Source organism: Tupaia chinensis, unplaced genomic scaffold (assembly GCF_000334495.1).
Source record: "Tupaia chinensis unplaced genomic scaffold, TupChi_1.0 Scaffold150166_1, whole genome shotgun sequence".
NCBI classification, from domain to species: domain Eukaryota; kingdom Metazoa; phylum Chordata; class Mammalia; order Scandentia; family Tupaiidae; genus Tupaia; species Tupaia belangeri.
The window spans coordinates 43414-67029 of NW_006210004.1; the positions used below are offsets into that span (position 1 = coordinate 43414).

At 47.1% G+C, this 23616-nt stretch overlaps 1 protein-coding gene and 1 pseudogene across 1 annotated transcript; one reads left to right on the forward strand and one right to left on the reverse strand.

The window, feature by feature from the left end:
* The first annotated feature begins 7868 nt into the window (after positions 1-7868).
* On the forward strand, positions 7869-14342 carry CCR4 (C-C motif chemokine receptor 4). Its single transcript, XM_006171951.2, has 2 exons — positions 7869-7982; positions 12307-14342. The coding sequence occupies exon 2, from the start codon at positions 12358-12360 to the stop codon at positions 13438-13440; it is 1083 nt and encodes a 360-aa protein (XP_006172013.1). The 5' UTR covers positions 7869-7982; positions 12307-12357; the 3' UTR covers positions 13441-14342.
* A 5173-nt stretch (positions 14343-19515) lies between these two features.
* Positions 19516-23616, reverse strand: part of LOC102475835 (TATA-binding protein-associated factor 2N pseudogene) — a 10594-nt pseudogene continuing 6493 nt past the window's right edge.

A 23616-nucleotide genomic window follows, 5' to 3' on the forward strand; every position in this document is an offset into this window, starting at 1 on the left:
AGGGAAAGCAAGAAAGCAAGCTTCTCCCTCGTCTGAGAGTCAAACCATGGTCAGCCATGTGAAGACCGTAGTTTCTGTGGATTAACTAATCTATATTAATATGGAATTTTAAACATTTTTTTAAAAAAACTTGGGGCCGGCAGGTGGCATGGTGGTTAAGGTGCTGGACTCCCACATGGCCCAATCACATCCAAGTTCTGGACCTGGGAGCTCGCTTTCTCATTCTCACTCTCAGTCACGCTCTCTGCTCAAATGGAATAATAACTAATAATAACTAAAATTACATAATTCTAAAAGGAAAAAGATAAAGGTATTGTCTTGCTCAAGGTGTGGGTAGCAGGACTACCACGTCACCGGCTGTCCCCAGCCGCAGGTCTGGAATGTGACACACACGGCCTTTTCTAAAGCTGGTGCTAGTTTGATAGACTGGGGACCTTTCACCAGTGACCCCTGGTGGCTGCATTGCATGACGAGGCCCGCTCCCTGCTGACTTAAATGGTGAGAATGAAACTCCTATCTTCTTTAGTGTCAATGTGAACACTTTTTTTTTTTTTCAATTTCTTTCTTTCTTTCTTTTTTTTTTTTTTTTTTTTTATGTGAACACTCTTAAGAATCTTATTTTCAGTATTGGGACCAGCAATTGGCGTAATGGCTATGTTGCTGGACTCCCATATAGTCGACCGTGGTTCGAGTCCCAGACCCGGTGGCTTAAACTCACACCGGGCACATGTGTGTGCATGCCCAAGATCCCGAGAGGAGAATGGAGGAGAAGGGATTGCGGTGTGGCCATCCCCCCGGGGGGTGATTTCTCGCTTTCTGTCTCTCTGTTTCTCTCTGGTGTGCGCACGTGCCCTATAGCAAAAAAAGAAAAAAAGAATCTTATTTTCACTATTGAAGATATGGAAAACATTAAAATAAACACTCATATGTCATCAGGGTAATGGAAATTAAAGGCTACGTGACTACAAACCTAATGAGGATAGAGTGTTTTTTTTGTTTTGTTTTGTTTTGTTTTGTTTTTAGGTTTTAGCCATAGGGAGCACGTGCTCAGCAGAGAGTTAGAAAGAGGGAGACAGTGAGAAAGAAAGTGAGAAATCACCCCCGGGGGGATGATTGGCATTGTGCCGCAGTCCCTTCTCTTCCATTCTCTTAAGATTTTGGGGCACACATGCTTGGCATATTTTTCAAGCCCCACGTCTGGGACTTGAACTGCATGGTGGGCCATGTGTGATCCAGCCACCTTAACCACCACACCACCTGGCTGGCCCTTCCGGGCCCAGTTCTGTCTTATCCCCATTGTCTATAGATGACTTATCCTAATTCTAACAGGCTCCTGGAAACTGAAGCCCACTTTCTTGTTTCGACTGGCCTAGGTTGGATTTAATTGTCCCTAAGTCGGACAGTTTTCTACCTGCTTCCTGACAGCACGTGGGAAAAGAACGCGGGACCATCCTTCTTTCCACCCTGAGACTGGCCCAGATTTGGCCCCAGTCTCAGTCCAAAGGAGTTTCACTGGAATTGGTCAGGTAGGGCAGAATAATGGAGGCAGCCCTGGTGTCTGTGGGTCTTGGGAATTAGAACGTGGTCACTCTCATCCTCCCTGACAGGTCAGGGCCTGCTTCTGCAGGCCTATGGGGAAATGGCTCATTTTGCCCCAAAACAAATTCTGAGATCCACAAGATAGGAACCTAGGTATCTGGAGCCATCTGTCTGGGGGAATGACATGATGAAGACCTGAGGAGTCATGGGTCGCCCATGGAAACAGTCCAGGTACACCCGCCCTGACAGAGGGAACCCCCACTGAAGTGCGGCCAGGGTCTTCTCAAGGTGGGGAACTGGTGGGTTCTGTTCATCTGGGGGTCCGACCTGGGATTTGGCAATGGTTTCTTAAACAGGACAACAAAAGCAGAAAACAACAAGGTAGAAAATTTGGATCTCATTACAGTTAACATGGGACCAGCAGTTGGCATGGCGTTTAAGGCACTGGACTCCCATGTGGCCACCTGCAATTGGAGTTCCAGAGCCAGCCGTTTGAAACTCTGGCTGGGCACGTGTGCGTGCGTACGCAAAATTCCAAGAGGAGAATGGAGGAGAAGGGATTGCAGTGTGGCCATCCTCCCTGGGGGGCAATTTCTCACTTCCTGTTTCTTAGTCTCTCTAGGAAGTACACGCACCCTATAGCAAAAATCTCTCTAAAAAATGTTTAAAATCTTGGGGACAGCAGGTGGCATGGTGATTAAGAACACGGGACTCTCACATGGCCGACTGCAATTCAAGTCCCGGGCCTTCCGATTTGCTTTCTCACTTTCCCTCTCTCTCTCTCTCTGTCCCTCTCTGGTCAAATTAAAATAAATAAGTAAAGTTAAATAAAATATTTTTTAAACAATTATTTAACTTTATTATTTTTTTCCATTTTGATCAGAGAGAGAGAGAGAGTGAAAAAGCAAGCCACCAGGTCCAGGGCTTGAACCACGGTCTGCCATGGGGGAGTCCAGTACCTTGAACCACCATATCACCTGCCAGCCCCATAATAAAATAATAATTTTAAAAAATTAATAATTTCTGTGCATCAAAGAACACGCTTAATGGGGCCAGCCCTGTGGCCTAGTGGTTCAAAGAGCCGGGTCCATATGGCCGAATCTCAGTCTCAGCAGCTTGAAAAGCATAGCGTGTATGCCCAAGGTCCTGACAGGACGGGAACACGAAGGAGAAGGGATTGCAACGGGACCATGCCCCACTGGGGTGTCCTCCGTCCCTCTCCTCCCCCCTCTTTGTTTCTCTTTCCAAAAAAGTGTATGTGCCCTCTAGCAATTAAAACAAAATAAAAAAGATAACCATTAAAAGAGTGAAAAGTCATCCCATAGATGGGGAGAAAATACGTGCAAATCACTTATCTGATGAGTCACTCCTTTACAGACTATGCGAAGAATCCCTATGACTCAACAGCCCAAAGACAGAACAACCCAATTCAAACACGAGCCAGGAATGGGCCAGCCTGCGGCCTGGTGGGTAAGGGAGCTGCGTCCCACATGGCCAACTGAGTTCGAGTCCTGGTCCTAAAGGCTTGAGAAACACACCAGGCAGATGTGCACGTGTGCTCCAAATCTCAACAGGATGGAGAGACGGAGACGAGGGGACTGTGGTATGGCCACGCCCTATCAGCAGGTGCTTTCTCCTTGTCTCTGTCTCTCCTTCTCTCTCTGGCAAGCGCACGCATCCTCTGGCAAGTGAAAAATAAAATAAGGGCCAGCAGGTGGTGTATGGTTAAGGCATTGGACTCCCACATGGTTGACCGTGGTTTGAGGCCCAGACCCAGTAGCTTGAAACGCCGCTCATGGGTGTACACATGCCCAAAATCCCAAGAGGAGAGTGGAAGAGAAGGGATCATGGCGTGACCACTTCCTCTGTGGGGTAATTTTTCACTTTCCCTCTCTCTCTGGCGAGCACATGTACCCTATAGCATAAATCTCTCAAAAAATAAAATAAATGATAGTATTATGTGTTCCTACTCTTTTTTTTTTTGACAGGTTTTTGCTACAGTGCACGTGCGCTTGCCAGAGAGACAGAGACAGACAGAGAGACTGAAAGCGAGAAATCACCCCCCAGGGGGGATGGCCACGTCGCAATTCCTTCTCCTCCATTCTCCTCTTGGGATCTTGGGCATGCATGTACATGCGCCTGGCATGAGTTTAAGCCACCGAGTCCAGGACTCGAACCGCGGTTGACTACATGGGAGTCCAGCAACATAGCCATTACGCTAACTGCTGGTCCCAAGTTTTGGGGTTTTTTTAAAAGAATTATTTACTTATTGAATTCTACTTGCTGTTATTATTATTTTTAAATTTGATCAGAAAGAGACAGAGAGGAAGGGAAACCAAGAGCTCAAGGTCCCAGGTCCGGGACTCTAACCATGGTTGGCCATGTGGGAATTCAGTGCCTTTAACAACCACTCTGCCTGCCGGCACCTTAAGAGAGATTTTTGCTATAGGGCACATGTGCGCATGGGAGAGTCAGAGACAAAGTGAGAAATCACCCCCCAAGGAGGATGGCCATGCCACAATCCCTTCTCCTCCGTTTTCCTCTAGGGATCTTACGCACACATGTGTGCCCAGCCTGAGTTTGAAGCCACTGGATCCAGAATTCAAACTGCACTTGACTATGTGAGAGTCCAGTGATGTAACCATTATGCCATCTGCTGATCCCCCTTCTTTTTTTTTTCTTAAATGACAGTGCTTTTTAAATATTTATTTCCATTTGTTATCATTATTATTTTTAATTTGATCAGAGAGAGAGAAAGGGAAAGTGAGAAAGGAAGCTGCCAGGTCCGGGACTCAAACCATGGTCGGCCATGTGGGAATCCAGTGTCTCCAACCACCACACCAACTGCGGTCCCATGTCTGCCTTCTTTCTAACTCAACTTGTGAATCTTTTGAGCAGTATCTCCCCATTTCCCACCCCCCTCCCAAGTCCCTGCAACCACCATGTCACTCTGCCTTTATGAATCGCGCCTGTTTGTTTTCTGTACCGGGCTTATCTCACGTAACATTACATCTTCCTGGTTCATCTGTGTTGTCGCGAATGACCACTTGTTTTTCTTCTATTTTCTAAAAAAATATTTTAAAAATTTTAAAATAGTTATTATCGCTATTTTAAAATTTATTATGGAGTACGTGCACTCACCAGAGAGAGAGAGTGAGAGATAAAGTAAGAAAGCAAGCCTCCTGATCCAGGACTTGAACCATGGTCAGCCATATAGGAGTCAAGCACCTTAACCACCATGCTACCTTCTGGCACGTGCATCAATGTATTTGTGAGTGAGACCAGCAGGTGGCATGGTAGTTAAGGTGCTGGGCACTCCCAGATGGCCAACCATGCTTCAAGTCCTGGACCTGGTGGCTTGCTTTCTCACTTTCCTTCTCTTTCTCTTTGTGTCTCTCTCTGGTCAAATTAAAATAAATGAATGAATAAATAAAAATAAATCATATATATATGTATATGTATACTATAAATAAATAAAAATAAATCATATATATATATGTATACCATATACATATACATATGAGTAAAATTGAGCAGTTACACTTTTTCATACTTTCTATATGGTTTCTTTTTCTCACCAGGTCCAGGACTCAAACTGCGGTTGACCACATGAGAGTCCACCGTAAACATTACACCATCTGCTGCTCCCTCTATGCGATTTTCTTATCAAAGTTATATTAACGCCATGAAACGAGTTTGGAGTATTCTTGAATTTCTCATGAAGAAAAAAAAAAAAAAAAAGGCAGGACAAGCAGATGGCATAATGCTTACGTTGCTGCACTCCCATGTAGTTGACCTCGGTTTAAGTCCTGGACCCGGCAGCTTGAAACCCATGCTGGGCGCATGTGCGTGGTAGCCCAAAACCCCGAGAGGAGAATGGAGAACGGATATAATACCTTTTGAATTTTTTTTTTTTTTGAAAGATTTTACTTTGACCAGAGAGACAGAGAGAGAGAGAGAGAGAGAGAGAGAGAGCCAGAAAGCGAGAAATCACCTTCCAGGGGGATGGCCACACCGCAATCCCTTCTCCTCCATTCTCAGCAGGTGGTGTAGAGGTTACATGCTGGACTCCCACATGGCCAACTAAGGTTCGAGTCTCAGACCTGGCAGCTTGAAACACACCGCGCACGTGTGTGCACGTACCCAAGATCTTGAGAGGAGAAGGGATAGTGCTATAGCCATTTCTCACTTTCCCTCTCGCTGTCTCTCTCCGGCGAGCACACAGTAAGGCCAAAAAACTCTTTAAAAAATTAATTTATAATTGAATCGTTTGCAGTCGTTTGTTTCCTTACCAAAGTTTTGAAACTGTAAAGAACGCGTTTGACACCCAAGCGTGACTGCCTTGGCACCCCTGCTCTGCTGCTGCGACCTATGGATTTCCTCCTGAAGGCGTGGACTGTTCCTGACTTCCCCTCCAGATAAGCTGGTCCCTGCGCGTTGTCTTCGGTGTTGAAATCACACTCCCTCCACCAGGGGGCGCCATAGTCTCACTTACAGCTCCCTTCACGTTGGCCGCGTGCTGAACGCCAGCGTAGGGATGAGGTTTGCAGGAAGTCTTTTTTATTTTTTTTTAAGAATTATTTTATTTAACTTTATTCATTATTATCATTGTTATTTTCCAGTTTGATCAGAGAGAGTCGGGGAGAGAGAGAGAGAAGAAGTGAGAAAGCAAGCCACCAGGTCCGAGACTTGAACTGCACTTGGCCATGTGAGAATCCAGCACTTTTAACTACCATGCCACCTGCCGGACCAAAGCTCAGGGTTTCTCAACCTCAGCACTAGTGACATTCTGAGTCAAAAAACTCTGTCGTGGGGACTAGCAGTTAGCATAATGTCTATGTCACTGGACTCCCACATAATCGACCGCGGTTCAAGTCCTGGACCTGGTGGCTTAAACTCACGCTAGGCGCGTGTGCGTGCGTGCCCAAGATCCTGAGAGGAGAATGGAGGAGAAGGGATTGCAGCGTGGCCATCCCCCGTGGCGGGTGATTTCTCGCTTTCTATCTCTCTGTCTCTCTCTGTCTTTCTGGGGAGCTCATGTGCCCTATAGTGAAAACCTCTCCAAAAAAACCAAAAAACTCTGTCGTGGAGGGCCATCCTGGGCACTGAAGGATTTTAGCAGCATTCCTGGCGTTCACCCACTAGAAGTCAGTAGCCACATGCTTCCACCTTGACCTCAATGCTCCAGATAGCGCTGCATGTCCCTTGGGGGACAGGGCACCCAGCCGAGTACACCTGCTGCTACTCAGACATCTGCATGGGAGGCGATATTGTCCCTGAGGAAGTGAAAACCAGTTCTTGGGAGGAGGGAAAATTCTTACTTTGGTATATATAAAGCACAGATGTTCACTGCATAAACAGACAGACAGAGTGTCTTTGGTATGAAAATTACATGGGGAGTGATTAAGAAAAATTACGTCTAAAAAAAGGACTCTGAGGTGGGGGGATTGTTTTATTGCTAAGACAGGAGCTTGCCACGGTCCAGTCTTCCTTGCTCAGTCTCCCAGCTGGGGTTCGAGGATGGGCTCCCACGCTTGGCATTGTTTAGACTGGATCGATGTTGCATGTCCACAGTGGGGAACAGCCAACAGCAACAGCCCGCTGCTCCAGAAGATCAAGGTCAGTTCTACTGCATATAACCAGTCACAGGGAAATATATATACATATATATATATATAAATTGTTTAATTTATTATTATTATTTTTTAATTTGCCCAGAGAGAGACAGAGGGGGGGGAAATTGAGACAGCAAGCTGCAGATCCAGGACTCAAACCTCAGTCAATCATGTGAGAGAGTCCAGCGCCTTAACCACCACACTGCCTTCTGGCCCCCATGGAGGGGAAATATATATGTATATATATATATTTGGAGAGAGGTTTTTTGGCTATAGGGTGTGTGTGCTTATTGGGGGGGAGAGAGAGAGAGAGAGAGAGCAAGAAATCACCCCCCAGAAGGGACGGCCTCGCCACCATCCCATCTCCTCCATTCTCCTCTTAGGATTTTGGGCACCTACGCACACACACCCGGTGTGAGTATCAAGCCTCTGCGTTCAGGACTCAAACTGTGATCTGCCATGTGGGATCCAGCCACCCCAACCACCACGCCACTAGGTGACCCCCCAACAAATAAATTTGTAAAAATTGAAGAGCTTCTCTTAAAAAAAAAAAAAGATTTGTTTTTTTTTCTGCTCTTTTCATTTTCATTTCTTCCTGAATCTAGCAGGAAACAAAACTTCCTAGCTTTCATTTGGGGAAACGAGTGACTAAGAGGCTCTGCTTCTCACTGTCTGTCAGAAACCCCACTTGAACTTGGCACAGACGGTGAGGGACAGAGCTGGCGCGCACAGGAAACCACGCGCCCTTCAAAGGCACCTGTGCTGCTTAGCGCTGCGCTTCCTGAGCTCGCCGGGCACTGCCTCTCCGACCTGCCTCAGAAAAGCAAGGTAAGTGGGGACGGGGACGTCCTCAGGGCCTTGGGCCACGTGCTGCTTCCCCGACGTGTGTGTGACCCGGAGGGTGCCCTGAGAGCTGGCCAGCCCCTTACCCAGCCCGGACACTCGGGCGTCCTGGTGCTCCCAGGGCTGGCGGCCAGCACTGCCTTGGGACTCACACTCCTTCTGCCTGTCCCCCACCTCCCGGGCACACACCTGACGTGGGTTCGCGTGCTGACATGGGCAGCTAATTCTCAGCACCAATACAGACTTCTGCTTCTTCCATCAGGATTCCCGGGCGAGCAACACACACACACACACACACACACACACACACACACACCAAATACAAATGGCTTAGGCCACACACACACACACACGCGGCCACAGAATAATCCCTAACATTTATCAGCTGTCTGTCTTTTTTTTTTACTTTTTATAAGGTATGATTTCTGGTTTACACATAGTCAGTGGATATCTTTTTGGGCTACTATATATTTTTTTTAATTTACCATGTGGTTTTGTAAGGCATGTGTAATAATCTAATCAAGATGTAGACAGGCCATGCGCATCTTCACCCTCAGAAGTTACATTATGCGGTGCCTATGGGATAAGAGTTCTCGGTTCTTTTCTGTCTTTCTTTAAAGAATTATTTAACTTTATTTATTTAGTTTTAATTTGACCAGAGATAGACGGAGTGAGAGAAAGACAGAGAAATCAAACTGCCAGGTCCGGGACTTGAACCGCTGTTGACCATGTAGAGTCCAGCACCCTTAACCACCATGTCATCTGTCAGCCCCAAGTTCTGGGTTATTTTCTAGACATAGAAATACGTATTAACTTGTCCGTAGTTTTCAGCTGTGTTTCTTGTTTCTCCTGCTAATTTCCTAACTTCTCCGCTTCTTGTAATTTTCCCTGGTAAAATGGTAGAGAAAGACTAGAATTAGTCCTTTAGCAAACATTTCAGGAGGCCCTGAGATGTGCGTGACAGGCCTTCAGCCTCGGTTTGTGGGGATAATGCAAAAATCTCTCTTGAGAAACACAATTCGGACATCTGAGTGTGTGGTGGCGAGGGTGTAGGGAGGGATTAGATGAGGAAGGTCTTATTATGGAATGCCAGGGGGCCTTGAAAACATTACAAAGGAAGCTGGGTGTGTGGGGAGAGTCGTGAGTCAGAGAGCCCTTCACCCCTGCTCACTCTATACACCTCTGAGCATGTATGTAACTTCGAGAAGGTTTAATCACTTCATCAGCCATTTTGATCGGAAATGAAGGTGGTTGGGGAGATAAAGATTTTCTTTGGAGAGGTTTTTCACTATAGGGCGCGTGCACTCGCCAGAAAGACAGAGACAGAAAGCGAGAAATCACCCCCCAGGGGGGATGGTCACGCCGCAATCCCTTCTCCTCCACTCTCCTCTTGGGATCTTGGGCACGCACGCACACGCACCCAGCATGAGTTTAAGCCACCAGGTCCGGGACTTGAACCGCAGTCAACCACATGGGAGTCCAGCAATGTAGCCATTATGCCAACTGCTGGTCCCGGTAAAGATTTTCTTTCCGGCCCTAGTGTGCCTTTTCTAGATATACCATCAGGCTATCATTTCCACTGGATAGGATTCAGTGACAGGATTGATCTTTACATACAGTTGGAGCATAAGATTACAAAATTCCCTGAAATGACCTAGCTGAGTATTGCAGCTTTTTGAAAGGCCTTAAAAACAAATGTGCGAGGACCAGCAGGTGGCATGGTGGTTACGGCGCTGGACACTCCCACATGGCCGGCCGCGGTTCAATGCCTGGACCTGGTACTTTGCTTTCTCACTTTCTCTCTCTCTCTCTGGTCAAATTAAAATAAATGAATAAATAAAGATTTTTAAAAAATTTTAAAAAACAGTTTGCTGCATTGCTGCGTAAAATAGGCCAGGTGTGCTCTCACCAGAGCTGGTGCTCTGGAGCAGACGGGGGACTCGGTGATGGTGCCCAGAGCCGACCAGTACCTGTTCAGGAGTTTTATGAGGCAGCTGCTAACTGGAAATCACTTGTGGTGAGACTGTTTCTACCACAGAAAGAAGTCACTGAACCTCCCTGAGTCTTTTCATCTGTCGTCTACACCATGACTCTATTACGCTCGCTTGACTCAGAGTCCAAGATTTTTGTTGGGATTCGGGCAGGGACAGGAGCATGGGCTTCAGGGCACAGTGCTGGCGAACATGCTTTGAAATCTATAAAGTGCAAAGCTTGCAGGAGGAACTACTCTTTTTTTCCCATGAATTATTTAACTTTATTGATTTATTGATCTATTTTAATTTGACCAGGGAGGGACAGAGAGAGAGAAAGAAGGAAGGCAAGAAAACAAGCCACCAGATACGGGACTCAGACTGTGCTCAGCCATGTGGGAGTCCAGTGCCCATAACCACCATGTCACCTGCCGGCCCCGGAACTATCATTTTTACAGAAAGGCAAGTGACCGACCTGGTTTTTTCCTAGCCTAATGATGATCAAAGCATTCACTGAATTTTTGGAGTTGCAATTTGATTTAACTTTTGGAGTCATAATCTGAAGGGAAATAGCAGACTTTTCATATAGATACTTGTGTTTTTTTTTTTTTTTTTTTTTTTTTTTTTTTTGGTTTTTTCTTCAGGGGCGCGTGCACTCGCCAGAAAGACAGAGAGAGACATAGAGACAGAAAGCGAGAAATCACCCCCCAGGGGGGATGGCCACGCTGCAATCCCTTCTCCTCCATTCTCCTCTCGGGATCTTGGGCACGCACGCACATGCACCTGGTGTGGTTTTTAAGCCACTGTGTCCAGGACTTGAACTGCAGTGGGCCATGTGGGACTCCAGTGACATAATCACCATACCATCTGCTGGGTCCAAGAACTATATTTTTTATCTTGATTTTTTTGTTTTTGGGGGGAGTGGGTGTGAGGTGCAAAGGAAGGAAACATTTAACAGACTAAATGTGACGTTTTCTGCTAAAAAAAAATGTGCACGTGTAATGAAAAGTAACACAGCATGATGGGGACTTTATGTAAAAATGTGGAATTAGGGGACCAGCAGTTAGCGTAATGGCTATGTCGCTGGACTCCCACGTAGTCAACTGCGGTTCACGTCCTGGACCCGGTGGCTTAAAACCCATGCCGGGCGCATGTGCGTGCGTGCCCAAGATCCCAAGAGGAGAATGGAGGAGAAGGGATTGTGGCATGGCTATCCCCTCTGGGGGGTGATTTATCGCTTTCTATCTCTCTGTCTCTCTCTGTCTGGTGAGTGCACGCACCCTATAGTAAAAACCTCTAAAAAAATAAATAAAAATTAAAAAATAATGTGAAATTAATCTGGAAAAAGAAATAGAAACACCTTCCTTGAAAAGGAGACTTTTGCCTCCTCACAAGTGAGAGAACTGAAGCTCCCAGCAGAGGTGTGACAGCTTTAGCATGTGGCAGAGCTGGAAGTTATTATTATTAAAGAATTATTTTAAAATTTTATTTACCATTATTATTATTCAGTTTGACCAGAGAGAGAGAGAGAGGGAGAGAGGAAGCAAGCTTCTAGTCTAGCTCTGGGACTGAAACCGTGGTCAGCCACATCAAGAGTCCAGTGCCTTAACCACCATGCCATCTGCCTGCCAGCCCCCAGAGCTGGAATTCAAGTGAGTCTGACTGCAAGACCGGGAGCATTTCATCTGGCTGCAGAGAAGGGCGTCCGGTGATCGGGGGCAAAACAGGACGTCACTCTGCTCTCTGCATTTGGCACTGTTTCAGTTTATTTTTATTTATTTTATTTTATTTTATTTATTATTATTATTTTTTTGGAGAGGTTTTCACTATAGGGCACGTGCGCTCACCAGACAGACACAGAATTATTTTATTGAACTTTATTTCCTTATTTATTTTATTTGACCAGAGAGGGACAGAGAGACAGAGAGAAAGAAAGTGGGAAAGCAAGCCACCAAGTCCAGGACTTGAACTGCAGTCAGCCATGTAGGAGTCTAGTGCCCTTAACAACCATGCCACCTGCCGGCCCCTTTTTGATTTTTTTTTTAAGAGAAATTTTGGTTTAGGGGCATGTGCGTTCACTGGAGAGAAGAGAGACAGAGAGACAGAAAGCGAGAAATCACTTCCCAGGGGCATGCCCACGCCGCAATCCTTTTTCTTCCATTCTCTTGGGATCTTAGGCGTGCACGCACACATGCCTGCCGTGAGTTTTAAGCCACCACGTCTGGGACTCGAACTGCAGTCAACTACGTGGGCGTCCAGTGATGTAACCATCATGCCATTTGCTGGTTCCATCAGCTTATTTTTCTGACAGAAATCTTGTTTTAATTTCCCCTCATTAGCCTCTTCTGGTTGGACCCGGACCTGCCTTGAGGCACCCAGAGATTTAAAAAATGAACCCCACAGAGACAGCCGACACCACCATGGATGAAAGCGTGTATAGCAACTACTATCTCTATGAAAATATACCCGGGCCTTGCACCAAAGAAGGTGTCAAGAAATTTGGGGAGCTGTTCCTGCCGCCCCTGTACTTCTTGGTCTTCGTGTTCGGCCTGCTCGGCAATTCTGTGGTGGTCCTGGTCCTGTTCAAGTACAAGAGACTCAAGTCCATGACCGACATGTACCTGCTCAACCTGGCCGTCTCCGACCTCCTCTTCGTGCTGTCCCTCCCTTTCTGGGGCTACTACGCCGCCGACCAGTGGGTGTTCGGACTGGGCCTGTGCAAGGTCGTCTCCTGGATGTACCTGGTGGGCTTCTACAGCGGCATATTCTTCATCATGCTCATGAGCATCGACAGGTACCTGGCCATCGTGCACGCGGTGTTTGCCTTGAGGGCGAGGACCCTGCGCTATGCCGTCATCACCAGCGTGGCCACGTGGTCCGTGGCCATCTTCGCGTCCCTTCCTGGCCTTCTGTTCAGCAGCTGCTACACCGAGCACAACCGCACTTACTGCAAAACCAGGTACTCGTTCAACGCCACGACGTGGAAGGTTCTGAATTCCCTGGAGGTCAACGTCCTGGGCTTGGTGATCCCCTTGGGCATCATGCTGTTCTGCTACTCCACGATCGTCAGGACCTTGCAGCACTGTAAGAACGAGAAGAAGAACAAGGCGGTGAAGATGATCTTCGCCGTGGTGGTCCTCTTCCTCGGGTTCTGGACGCCTTACAACGTCGTGGTCTTCCTGGAGATGCTGGTGGACCTAGAAGTGGTTCAGAACTGCACCTTCGAAAAGTACCTGGACTTGGCCCTCCAGGCGACAGAAACCCTGGCTTTCGTTCACTGCTGCCTCAACCCGGTCATCTACTTCTTCCTGGGGGAGAAGTTTCGCAAGTACATCGTTCAGCTCTTCAAAACCTGCAGGGGCCTGTCCGTGCTCTGCCAGTACTGTGGGCCCCTCCGGATTTACGTCGCCGACACCCCCAGCTCCTCTTACACGCAGTCCACCATGGATCACGAGCTCCATGACGCCCTGTGAAAAATGCAAATGCAAAACACAGAGCTGACGGGCGTCTCACGTTTCAAGCTCACTTACGGTCGTCTTTTGGTCAGGGTTCCCCGAGCAGGTGTCAGGAGAAGGCTTACCTCGTTAGTGAAGAGCGGCCTTCCACCGTGTGGTCAGCTTTTCCTCTTCCAGTGGATAAGTCCAGTGACTATGGCCGGGGTTTGCCTGCACCGAGGCATCCTCCCTCACACCAGGCTCGTCTTCAGGGACAAGTAAGTCGAGCAGTGTTCTGATGAGATTATAGATACTATCGAAAAAGGAAAAGACCACCCCTTCTAACCTGATCTGATTGGGTTCTTCAGAGAACAGTGGGATCCTGGTGGACAAAATTGCTTCTTTCTGCTGTGAAAAAAGTGGACCCTCTCATTACTTTCTAGCTCTTCTGGAACAATCTAAGAAAACTTTAGCATTGCTGCCCTACTGCTTTCTAATAAGAAGTCTGGGCGTGGTGTATTCTATGAAGCCCGCCGCGTGTAGAAACAATTAGTGAAGTGATGAGCCCACATCTTGATTCTTGTAAAGAATTATTGTAAAATGAAGCCAGACTTTTTATGCCAATTTCAAGTGTCAGGATATGAAGGTATCAGCCTGGCGTGATCTCCAGACATTAAATACAAGATGTTCAAACTCCGAACGTACTCGTGGAAATTCAAACGCGGTTTCATTTGCTTGTGGGCATTCTTTATTGTAATGATCACAGATGTGCATTCCGATTTCAAAAATAATGCATAGGCCAAGAATGCATTTTACTTGTTTGTATACAATGCATTCAGAATTAAGAATAAGGAGAGGCCAGCAGGTGGCATGGTTAGGATACTGAACTCCCATGTGGCCGACTGTGGTTTGAGTCCTGGACCTGGCGGCTTGCTTTCTCACTTTCTCTCTCTCTGTCTGACCCTCTCTGGTGAATACATGAGCTCTATAGCAAACTAAAAAAAAAAAAAAAATTAAATTAAAAAATTGAATTACAAAAAGAATTCAGAATAAGGAGGAATAATAAAGTATGACAGTACCTCCTTGATTGTCTCATTTTAAGAGAGAAACAAAAGTGAGGGCCAGCAGGCGGCATGGTGGCTAAGGCGCTGGACATTCCCACATGGCTGACCATGGTTCAAGTCCCAGACCTGGTGGCTTGCTTTCTCACTTTCCTTCTCTCTGTGTGTCTGTCTTTCTCTGGTCAAATTAAAATAAATGAGTGAATAAATAAAATTAAGTAATTCTTTTAAAAAGGAGAGAGAGAGAGAGACAAAGGTGAAAGCAGGAGGGTTGTCCTGATGCTGTGACCCTCCAGTCTTCCGTAACTATGCCTTGGGGTGTCACCTCACATGCCTCCTTAATCATTTTGAAGTGCTTGCCATCAACTGAGGTATGAATAATCAACTCCAAGTTATTGCTGGTGTGGCATAAAAATGGCCATTAAAAGTTATATGATTGTGGGACCAGCAGTTAGTGTAATGGCTATGTCATTGGACTCCCACGTAGTCGACTGCGGTTCGCGTCCTGGACCCGGTGGCTTAAAACTCACGCCAGGTGCGTGTGCGTGCGTGCCCAAGATCCTGAGAGGAGAATGGAGGAGAAGGGATTGCGGCGTGGCCATCCCTGCTGGGGGGTGATTTCTTGCTTTCTGTCTCTCTGTCTCTCTCTGTCTGTCTGGCGAGCACACACAACCTATAGCAAAAAAAAAAAAAAAAAATTATATGACTGTGAAAGATCTTATCTCGTGTCTTAAAATGTCAGCCTTGGCCTTTAACTTTTAGGTTGCTCAAAACTTTGATCATTCAGTCATTTCTTCCAAGTCATTTTACTCATTTAATTATTTTATATCATTAAGATAAACTGCTATCTCTGTCCTTTCTGCCCTAATTAGTTAGAATTAAGCAAGACTCCAAGGAACTCTGAGAAACCGCTAAGCCCTCCACAATCAACAACTTGTCTTGCAAATCTTTCAACTGAGTTGACCAGTTTAAGATGCTTCTGTGAAGTCTGTACATTAATGCATGCTCTATATTTATAAAGAATGCATTTCCAGGGAACCAGCAGTTGACGTAATGGCTATGTCACTGGACTCCACACGTAGTCGACCGCGGTTCGCGTCCCGGACCCGGTGGCTTAATACTCATGCCGGGGGCGCGTGCATGTGTGCCCAAGATCCCGAGAGGAGAATGGAGGAGAAGGGATTGTGGTGTGACCATCCCCCCGGGGGGGTGATTTCTCACTTTCTGTCTCTATGTCTCTCTCTGTCTGTCTGGCGAGTGCACGTGCCCTATAGCGAAAACCTCTCCAAAAAAAAAAGAAAAGATTAAAAAAAAAAAAAGGAATGCATTTCTAGAACATTTATTTTCAGCAAAGTGACTGCTTTTTTTTTAATTAGTAAGGTTTTTGCCCTAGAGCACTCCATGGAGATAGAGACAGAGAGCAGGAAAGGGAGAAATCAGCCTCTCAGGGGATGGCCACACTGCGATCCCTTCTCTTCCTTTTCTTTTCTCCCATGTGATTTTTAACTTCTGGGTCTGAGATTTGAACTGTCGTCAGCCATGTGGGAATCCAGCACCTTAACCACTAAGCCACCTGCTGGCTCCAGAAAAGTGACTTACAAAGGCAAGGCTAATGCGACGTTTGTAGAAATAAAATCAACTTGTACATACGCTAAGAGAGTCCTTCTTCGGGATCACGTTTGGGTTTGGGTTCCTGACGTGCGTGCCAGTCGGAGCTGTGTAGGTGCCATTGCTTCACCACGTGTAGATGGCGTAGACTTGGCCAAGGGGAAAGAAGAGTGCTCGCCGTGAAGTCCTGCATTCAGGGTGGGAAAAGGAGTTGCTGTGTGTCCTGGTGCACTTGGAGCCAAGAGTGGATGAGAAGTTAGGACTGGGGGCCGGCAGGTGGTGTGGTAGTTAAGGGCACTGGACTCCCACATGGCCAACCACAGTTCAAGTCCTGGACCTGGCAGCTTGCCTTCTCTCTTTCTCTCTATCTCTCTTTATCCCTCTATGGTTGAATTTAAATAAATAAATAAATAAATAAATAAATAAATAAATAAATAAATAAATAAATAAAAGTTAGGACTGGCCAAGTTCCTGGGCTGTGTGTCTTCAGAAAACATCTGCCTGGGACCAGCAGTAGCGTAATGACTATGTCGTGGACTCCCATGTAGCCAACCATGGTTCGAGTCCCGAATCCGGTGGCTTAAACTCACACCAGGCACATGTGCGTGCGTGCCCAAGATCCTGAGAGGAGAATGGAGGAGAAGGGATTGCAGTGTGGCCATCCCCCTGGGGGGGTGATTTCTTGCTTTCTGTCTCTCTGTCTGTCTCTGTCTTTCTGGCGAGAGCACACACCCTATAGCGAAAACCTCTTAAAAAAAGAAATCTGCCTGGTGAGTTAGGACCTGTCGAATCCTAGCTCTGCATTCCTGTGAGAGCCTAAGCAGGTTATTTTCCTCCACCGGCCTCAGTTTCCTCATCTGCAAAATGGAATATAGCTCAGGGTGATTGAAAGAAATAATCAAAGCATCTATCAATATGGCCCTAGGTTATAAAGTGTGGTTTGGGATCCTCCCATGCAGACGCTGTGTCCCTTTCTTGCTAGAGCTTGTGGTTGTCTTCATTTAATCACCCCAAGACAGGAACTCTAGGGCACCAAGGACAAAGGCCGGCCAAAGGAGTTTTCCCGTTCCTTCCGTCTCCCTCCACACGCAGCACTGCGCAGCGTGGCACATGGGCTTCGTGGCTTGCACCTCGCCCCCAAAGCATGGGTCTTCCATTGTCTCCATTCAGGTCCTCTGAGCTGCTCCTGCTCTGAAGTTGAGAAGATGTGCCCTCTGCACAGGAATTTAGAACCTCTGGTGACATCCTAACGCAACCATCTCAGAACACTAAAATGATGTTTCTTCCCCCTCAGAGAACCGTGGAAAGCAAGCCATATGACTTCTTTTATTTTTTAAAATAATTATTTATTTAATTCGATTTGTTGTTATTGTTGTTATTATTATTATTATTACCAATTTGACCAGACAGAGAGAGAGAGAAAGGGAAAGTGAGATCCTGCCAGATCCAGGACTTGAACTGCACTTGGCCGTGTGGGAATCCAGCGCCTTTAATCACCACGCAACCTGCCAGCCCAAGCCAGCATGATTCCCACCCCAAGCCGTGTGTAACTGTAAGTTTTCAGATGCTGGCTCCTCCCTTCCTTGTTGTAACACGCCTAGCTTCTGGGAAACACAGGCTGGGCGTGATTTGCTTGAGAGAAATAGCAACGGGCTTGCTTTTGGCGTGACGTGTGTGTTTTGAGACTAGACAGTGGTGACACCTGCACAGTGTAAATGCGCTCAAGGCCACTAACTTGTGTATTTACAAATGGTTACTTTCCCACCATGTGATTTTTACCTCCATGCAGTAAAAAGAAGAAAATGGGGGCCAGGTGGTGGACAGCAATGAAGTGTGACACCCGGCGGGGCTGATCCCCATGGGAGGGTCCTGGTCTGCATCCGGAGAGGCAAGGCATGTGTGTTTATGCTCTGGGTCTGGCTAGGCTGGGGGTGGATCGCGGCAGCTCAACCCTATTGGGGGTGGCTGTCTCTTTGTCTCTCTTGCTTCAATTTTTTTTTTTTTTGGAGAGATTTTCGCTATATGGCGCGTGTGCTCACCAGACAGAGACATAGAGACAGAAAGCGAGAAATCACCCCCCAGGGGAGATGGTCACGCCGCAATCCCTTCTCCTCCATTCTCCTCCCGGGATCTTGGGCACGCATGCACACGCGCCCGGCGTGAGTTTTAAGCCACCGGGTCCGGGACGCGAACCATGGTTGACTACGTGGGAGTCCAGGGACATAGCCATTACACTAACTGCTGGTTCCCTCTCTTGCTTCAATTTGATCAGAGAGAGAGAGAGAGAGAGAGTAAGAAGGCAAGCTGCCAAATCTGGGCCTCGAACCACAGTCCAGCACCTTAACTACCACTCCATCTGCCGGCCCCTCATTCATTTATTTTAATTTGACTATAGAGAGACACAGAGAGAGGGGTTAAGTGAGAAAGCAAGCCACCAGGTCCAAGACTCGAACCTTGGTTGGTCATGTGGGAATGTCCAGTGCCTTAACCACTATGCCATCTGCTGATCCCCCTCAATTTCTTCTTTTTGTATTTTTTTAGAGTTTTTTAAAATTTAATTTTACTCATCATTGTTATTTATTTCTTTATTTAAATGTAAGCAGAGAGAGAGACAGAAAGAGAGAGAGGGAAAGTGAGAAAGCAAGCTGCCAGGTCCAGGACTCGAACCATAATCAGCCATGTGGTACTCCCGCACTCCAACCACTGTGCCATCTGCCGGCCTCAAGATTGATTCAACTTCTGATCTTCGGAATACAAATAGCTTTAAATAGACCTTGTAGAAGAGTGACTTTGATGGAGGGGAGGGAAAAGGACTTTGGAGGGTGAAGAGACAGTGTGTGAAAAAGCGCGGTGAGGCGAGCACTGGGGTGCGGGGTTTCTTACAGTTAAAAGGAGTATAGTGGGTGGGGAGGAGCAAAGTAGGGAATGAAGAGATCAAAGAAAAATGATTCATTTAAGAGGCAGCAGTTTTGTTTTATTTTTAAAGGTTTTTGTCATAGGGTGCGTGTGCTCACCGAGATAGAGAGAGAGAGAGAGAGAGAGAGAGGGAAAGTGAAGCACCCCCTAGAGGGGATCGTCACGCCACAATCCCTTTTCCATTCTCCTCCTGGGATTTTGGGCACACACACACATGTACCTAGTGTGATTTTTCAAGCTACCATGTCCGGGACTTGAACCGCAATTGTCCACGTGGGAGCTTAGTGCCTTAACCACAACACCATCTGCTGGCTGCAAGAGGCAGCAGTTTTGAGTTACTCAGTCAGCTGGCATCCTGCACTGGGCTTGAGGAGCCCACAGTGGGCGTGTTGGGCCCTGTCCACACACCCTGCTGTTAGGACCAGGGCCTCAGTCCACTTGCCATGAGCGTTGGCAGCAGCTAACAGCTGTCAGCTAGGTTCCCTTTAGGAACTGTCCTCCCTGGGGCAGCTCATACCCGGGGAGCAGCTCATGAGGGGTACAGGCCTTTGGCTCCCTTGCCTAGTTCTGGGACAAGTGAAAGGCCACTGGGACTCCCGATTCCCCGTCAGACTAGCTGAGGCCTTTGCTAGAATGACATCATTTTATGCCCAGTCCTGCTTCTTTTATGTCCCGAGAGGACTCCCACTAAATCTCCCACATGCTAGTCTCAGAGTCGTGTTTCTAGGAATCTCAAGCTCAAAGAGGGACCTTCGGATCGCACTGGGGACAGGTGAGCACCTAGTATAAATGGAAACTGCCCCCAGGTATGAAAGATGAGTAGGCATGATCTTTTTTTTTTAAGAATTATTTTTTATTGGGACCAGCAGTTAGTGTAATGGCTAAGTTGCTGGACTCCCATGTAGCTGACCATGGTTCAAGTCCCAGACCCGGTGTCTTAAACTCACGCCGGGCGCATGTGTGTGCGTGCCCAAGATCCTGAGAGGAGAATAGATGAGAAGGGATTGCAGTGTGGCCATCCCCCCTGGGGGATGATTTCTCACTTTCTGTCTCTCTGTCTCTCTCTCTCTGTCTTTCTGGCGAGCGCATGCACGCTATAGCAAAAACCTCTCGAAAAAAAAAAAAAGAATTATTTTTTAATTTAACTTCATTTATTTATTTATTTTAATTTGACCAGAGAGAGAGAGGGGGAAAGTGAGAAGGCAAGCCGCCAGGTCCGGGACACGAATACAATCGGCCATGTGGGAGCCCAGCGCCCTTAACCACCACACCACCTACCAGGCCCTAGAAGGCATGCTCTTTGCATCAAGGGATCCTCTATCCACACCGTCCACCACTGACCCCCCTTGACTCGGCTCTATGCTCTCTGGTCACCCTTGCCCCATCACTGCTCTGCCTCACACCTGGAGGCCTCCTCCCCTCCTCCACTCCCTTCCAACCCATCTCTATCCTTGGTTACCACCACTTGCCAGCCGGGGTTCTGTACTGGGCAGTGGCTCTGCGCCACCTCCCGCCAAATTGGCTCAAGTGAACCAGATACTAACTCCACCCACTTTTGTGGTCCTGATACTTCGCTCCTTAGAAGCTTACCATGGCTTCAAATTCCCCTTTCAGAAAATGAGAAACGTACCCAGTGCTTTCATACACTGAGATGCATCTCAGTCTCTTTTTAAGTAGATAAGGTTGAGGTTAAGCAGGTGGCGTAGAGGTTAAGGCACTGGATTCCTACATGGCCAACCACGGTTTGAGTCTCAGACCTGGTGTCTTGAAAATCATGCTGGGTTTGTGTGTGTGTGCCCAAAATCCCAAGAAGAGAGTGGAGAAGAAGGGATTGCAGTGTGGCCATCCCCCTGCCCCGGGGGCGGGGGGGCATGATTTCTCACTTTCCCTTTCTCTGTCTCTCTGCTGAATGCACACGCCCAGTGGCAAAGACTTTAAAAAAAGAAAAAGTAGATAAGGTTGATTTTATCATTCCAAGAAATTGAAGTTCAGGGAATGGGTCAACTAATTATGAATTAGACCGTCAATAATTACCTCCTTAATGCCTACCACAAAGCAATTCTTTTTTTACTGAACGAGTGAGTTTTCTTATCTTTTAACGGACTACTCTAGCTGGCAATCAAGTTTCTGTTTAACTACACACAGTTCTCTAGTCCTGTCTCCAAAATCCCCACCGCGTTTCTAATAAAACTTGATGTGACCCAGTTCAAAGATTAACCTAATCGTTCCAGAAATAGTGGGTGGGCTTGGGGTCAAAAATGACTTCATTTAGACTTCTGCTATGAACATAGTTGAAATGTCTTCTTTTTTTTTTTTTTGGACTTTCTCTGGGAAATTGTAAAATAACATCAAGAAGAATGAATGAATTTAAGACCCACAAATTCCATTTTCAATCAAATGTAGGTCCTTCTTTTCCCCCTGGATTCCAAATGTCTGTAAGGTCTACCTAAAGCAGCTGTTATTAGGCAACTATGTGAGGAAAGGTGGGAAAAGGCGGTGAGAGCATGCAGCAGGGACAGAAGACAGAGACTGCAAGATCATTCTTTTTTTTTTTTAGAGGTTTTTGCTATAGGACGCATGCATGAACCAGAGAAAGACAGAGACAGAAAGCAAGAAATCACCGCCCAGGGGGATGCCCACGCTGCAATCCCTTCTCCTCCATTCTCTTCTCAGGATCTTGGGCATGCACGCACACGCTCCCAGCATGAGTTTAAGCCACTGGGTCCCGGACTCGAACCGCAGTTGGCTACATGGGAGTCCAGTGAATGCCACGTGGTTCAGAGAAGTCAAGGAGGTTTTCAGATTCACATTTGCAGGAAGCTGTCTGTGCAGTGGAAAAGAAGAAAATCATCAGGTCTTGGGGGCAGCCCGCTGGGCTGGATCGCAGCCACACCATCACCCACCTGCCTTAGGCACAAACGCAATGTAAGCGTACTAAACGATCTGAAGGTAAATGCTGGCCAGCTGAGGTAGTGCAAAGTAACGCAGTGTGGGCAGCAGGTGGCACAGTGGTTGGGGTGCCGGACTCCCACATGGCCGACCAACAGTTCGATTCTCATACCTGGCAGCTTGCTTTCTCACTTTCCCTCTCCCTCTCTCTGGTCAAATCAAAAATAAATAAAAAATTAATTCAAAATTTTTCATTTTATTATCATTATTATTATTATTTAATTTGACCAGAGAGACTGAAAGGGATAAAGAGAAAAGGAAAGTAAGAAAGCAAACCACCAGGTCCGGGACTCCCAACTGTGGTTGGCCAAGTGGGAATCCATCGTCTCAACCACTATGTCACCTGCTGGCCCCTAAAATAAGTAATTCTTCAACAACAGCAACAGTAATGCCATGCCCCGTGATACTGAACCACACAGGAAGGTCCCTGGTTCACGTCCTGAGGTCTCCCTGACTGCAGTGCGTGTGCACATGTGCTGGTAATCCCGGCCAGCTGAGACAGGAGGGGGTTGTGGTATGAAGACCCTGTTGGGAATGCGCCCCCAATCTCTGTCTCTGTCTCTTTCTGTTGTGGAAGAAATGGATAAATACGTAAGTTTTATTTTATTTTAAAGAGTTTTTTGCTACAGGGTGTGCGCACTCTCTGGAGAGAAAGAGAGACAGAAAGTAAGAAATCACCTGCCCGGGGCGGGGGGGATGACCACGCTGCAATCCCTTCTCCTCCATTCTCCTCTTGGGGTTTTGGGTACACACACACACACACACACACACGCACGCACACACACATACGGTGTGAGTTAAGCTACTGGGTTCGGACTCAAACCACAGTTGATTGTGTGGGAGTCCAGCGATGTAACCATTTCACCATCTGCTAGTCCCAATAAATAAATAAGCTTTTTTTTTTTTAAACAAAGATGGGCCCATCTGCAGTGGCAGAGTGATAGCACCAGTGCCCTGCAATGCCAGAAACCACACAACCAGCTGCGGGTTTGGATCTCGGGGGTCGACCTGAAAATATGCAGTGTGGGCAGGGGTGCCACGTTCCCGAGGAGCTGAAGAGGACATTAGTCCAAAATTAATAAAATCTGGGGTCCAGCAGGTGGCATAATGGTTATGTCAACCATGGTTCGAGTCCCGGACCCAGTGGCTTAAACTCACGCCGGGCGCGTGTGCGTGCGTGCCCAAGATCCCGAGAGGAGAATGGAGGAGAAGGGATTGCAGCGTGGCCATCCCTCCTGGGGGGTGGGGTGGGGTGTGATTTCTCGCTTTCTGTCTCTCTGTCTCTGGCAAATACATTCACTCTATAGTGAAAAACCTCTCCAAAAAAAAAAAAAGTAATAAAATGTGAATAAAGATTGGACATGATAATAATGTATCAATATTCAATAAAGTATGACAAATACACCTACTAATGATGTTAATAATAGGGGCAGTCACAGGGCCAGCAGGTGGCGTGGTGGTTAGGGTGCTGGACTCCCACAGAGCTGACCACAGTTCAAGTCCCAGACCCTGTGGCTTGAAAATCACGCTGAACACACATGTGTGCATGCGTAAAATCCTGGGAACAGAATGGAGGAGAAGGGATTGTGAGGTGGCCATCACCTCCGGGGGAAGGCAATTTCACACTTTCTCTCTCTCTCTGGTGTGTTTATGTGCTCTAGAGCAAAAAAAAAAAAAAAAA

What these genes read in the sequence shown, in the direction of transcription:
- CCR4 (XM_006171951.2), top strand. Translation starts at nt 12,358, where the DNA reads ATGAACCCCACAGAGACAGCCGACACCACCATGGATGAAAGCGTGTAT.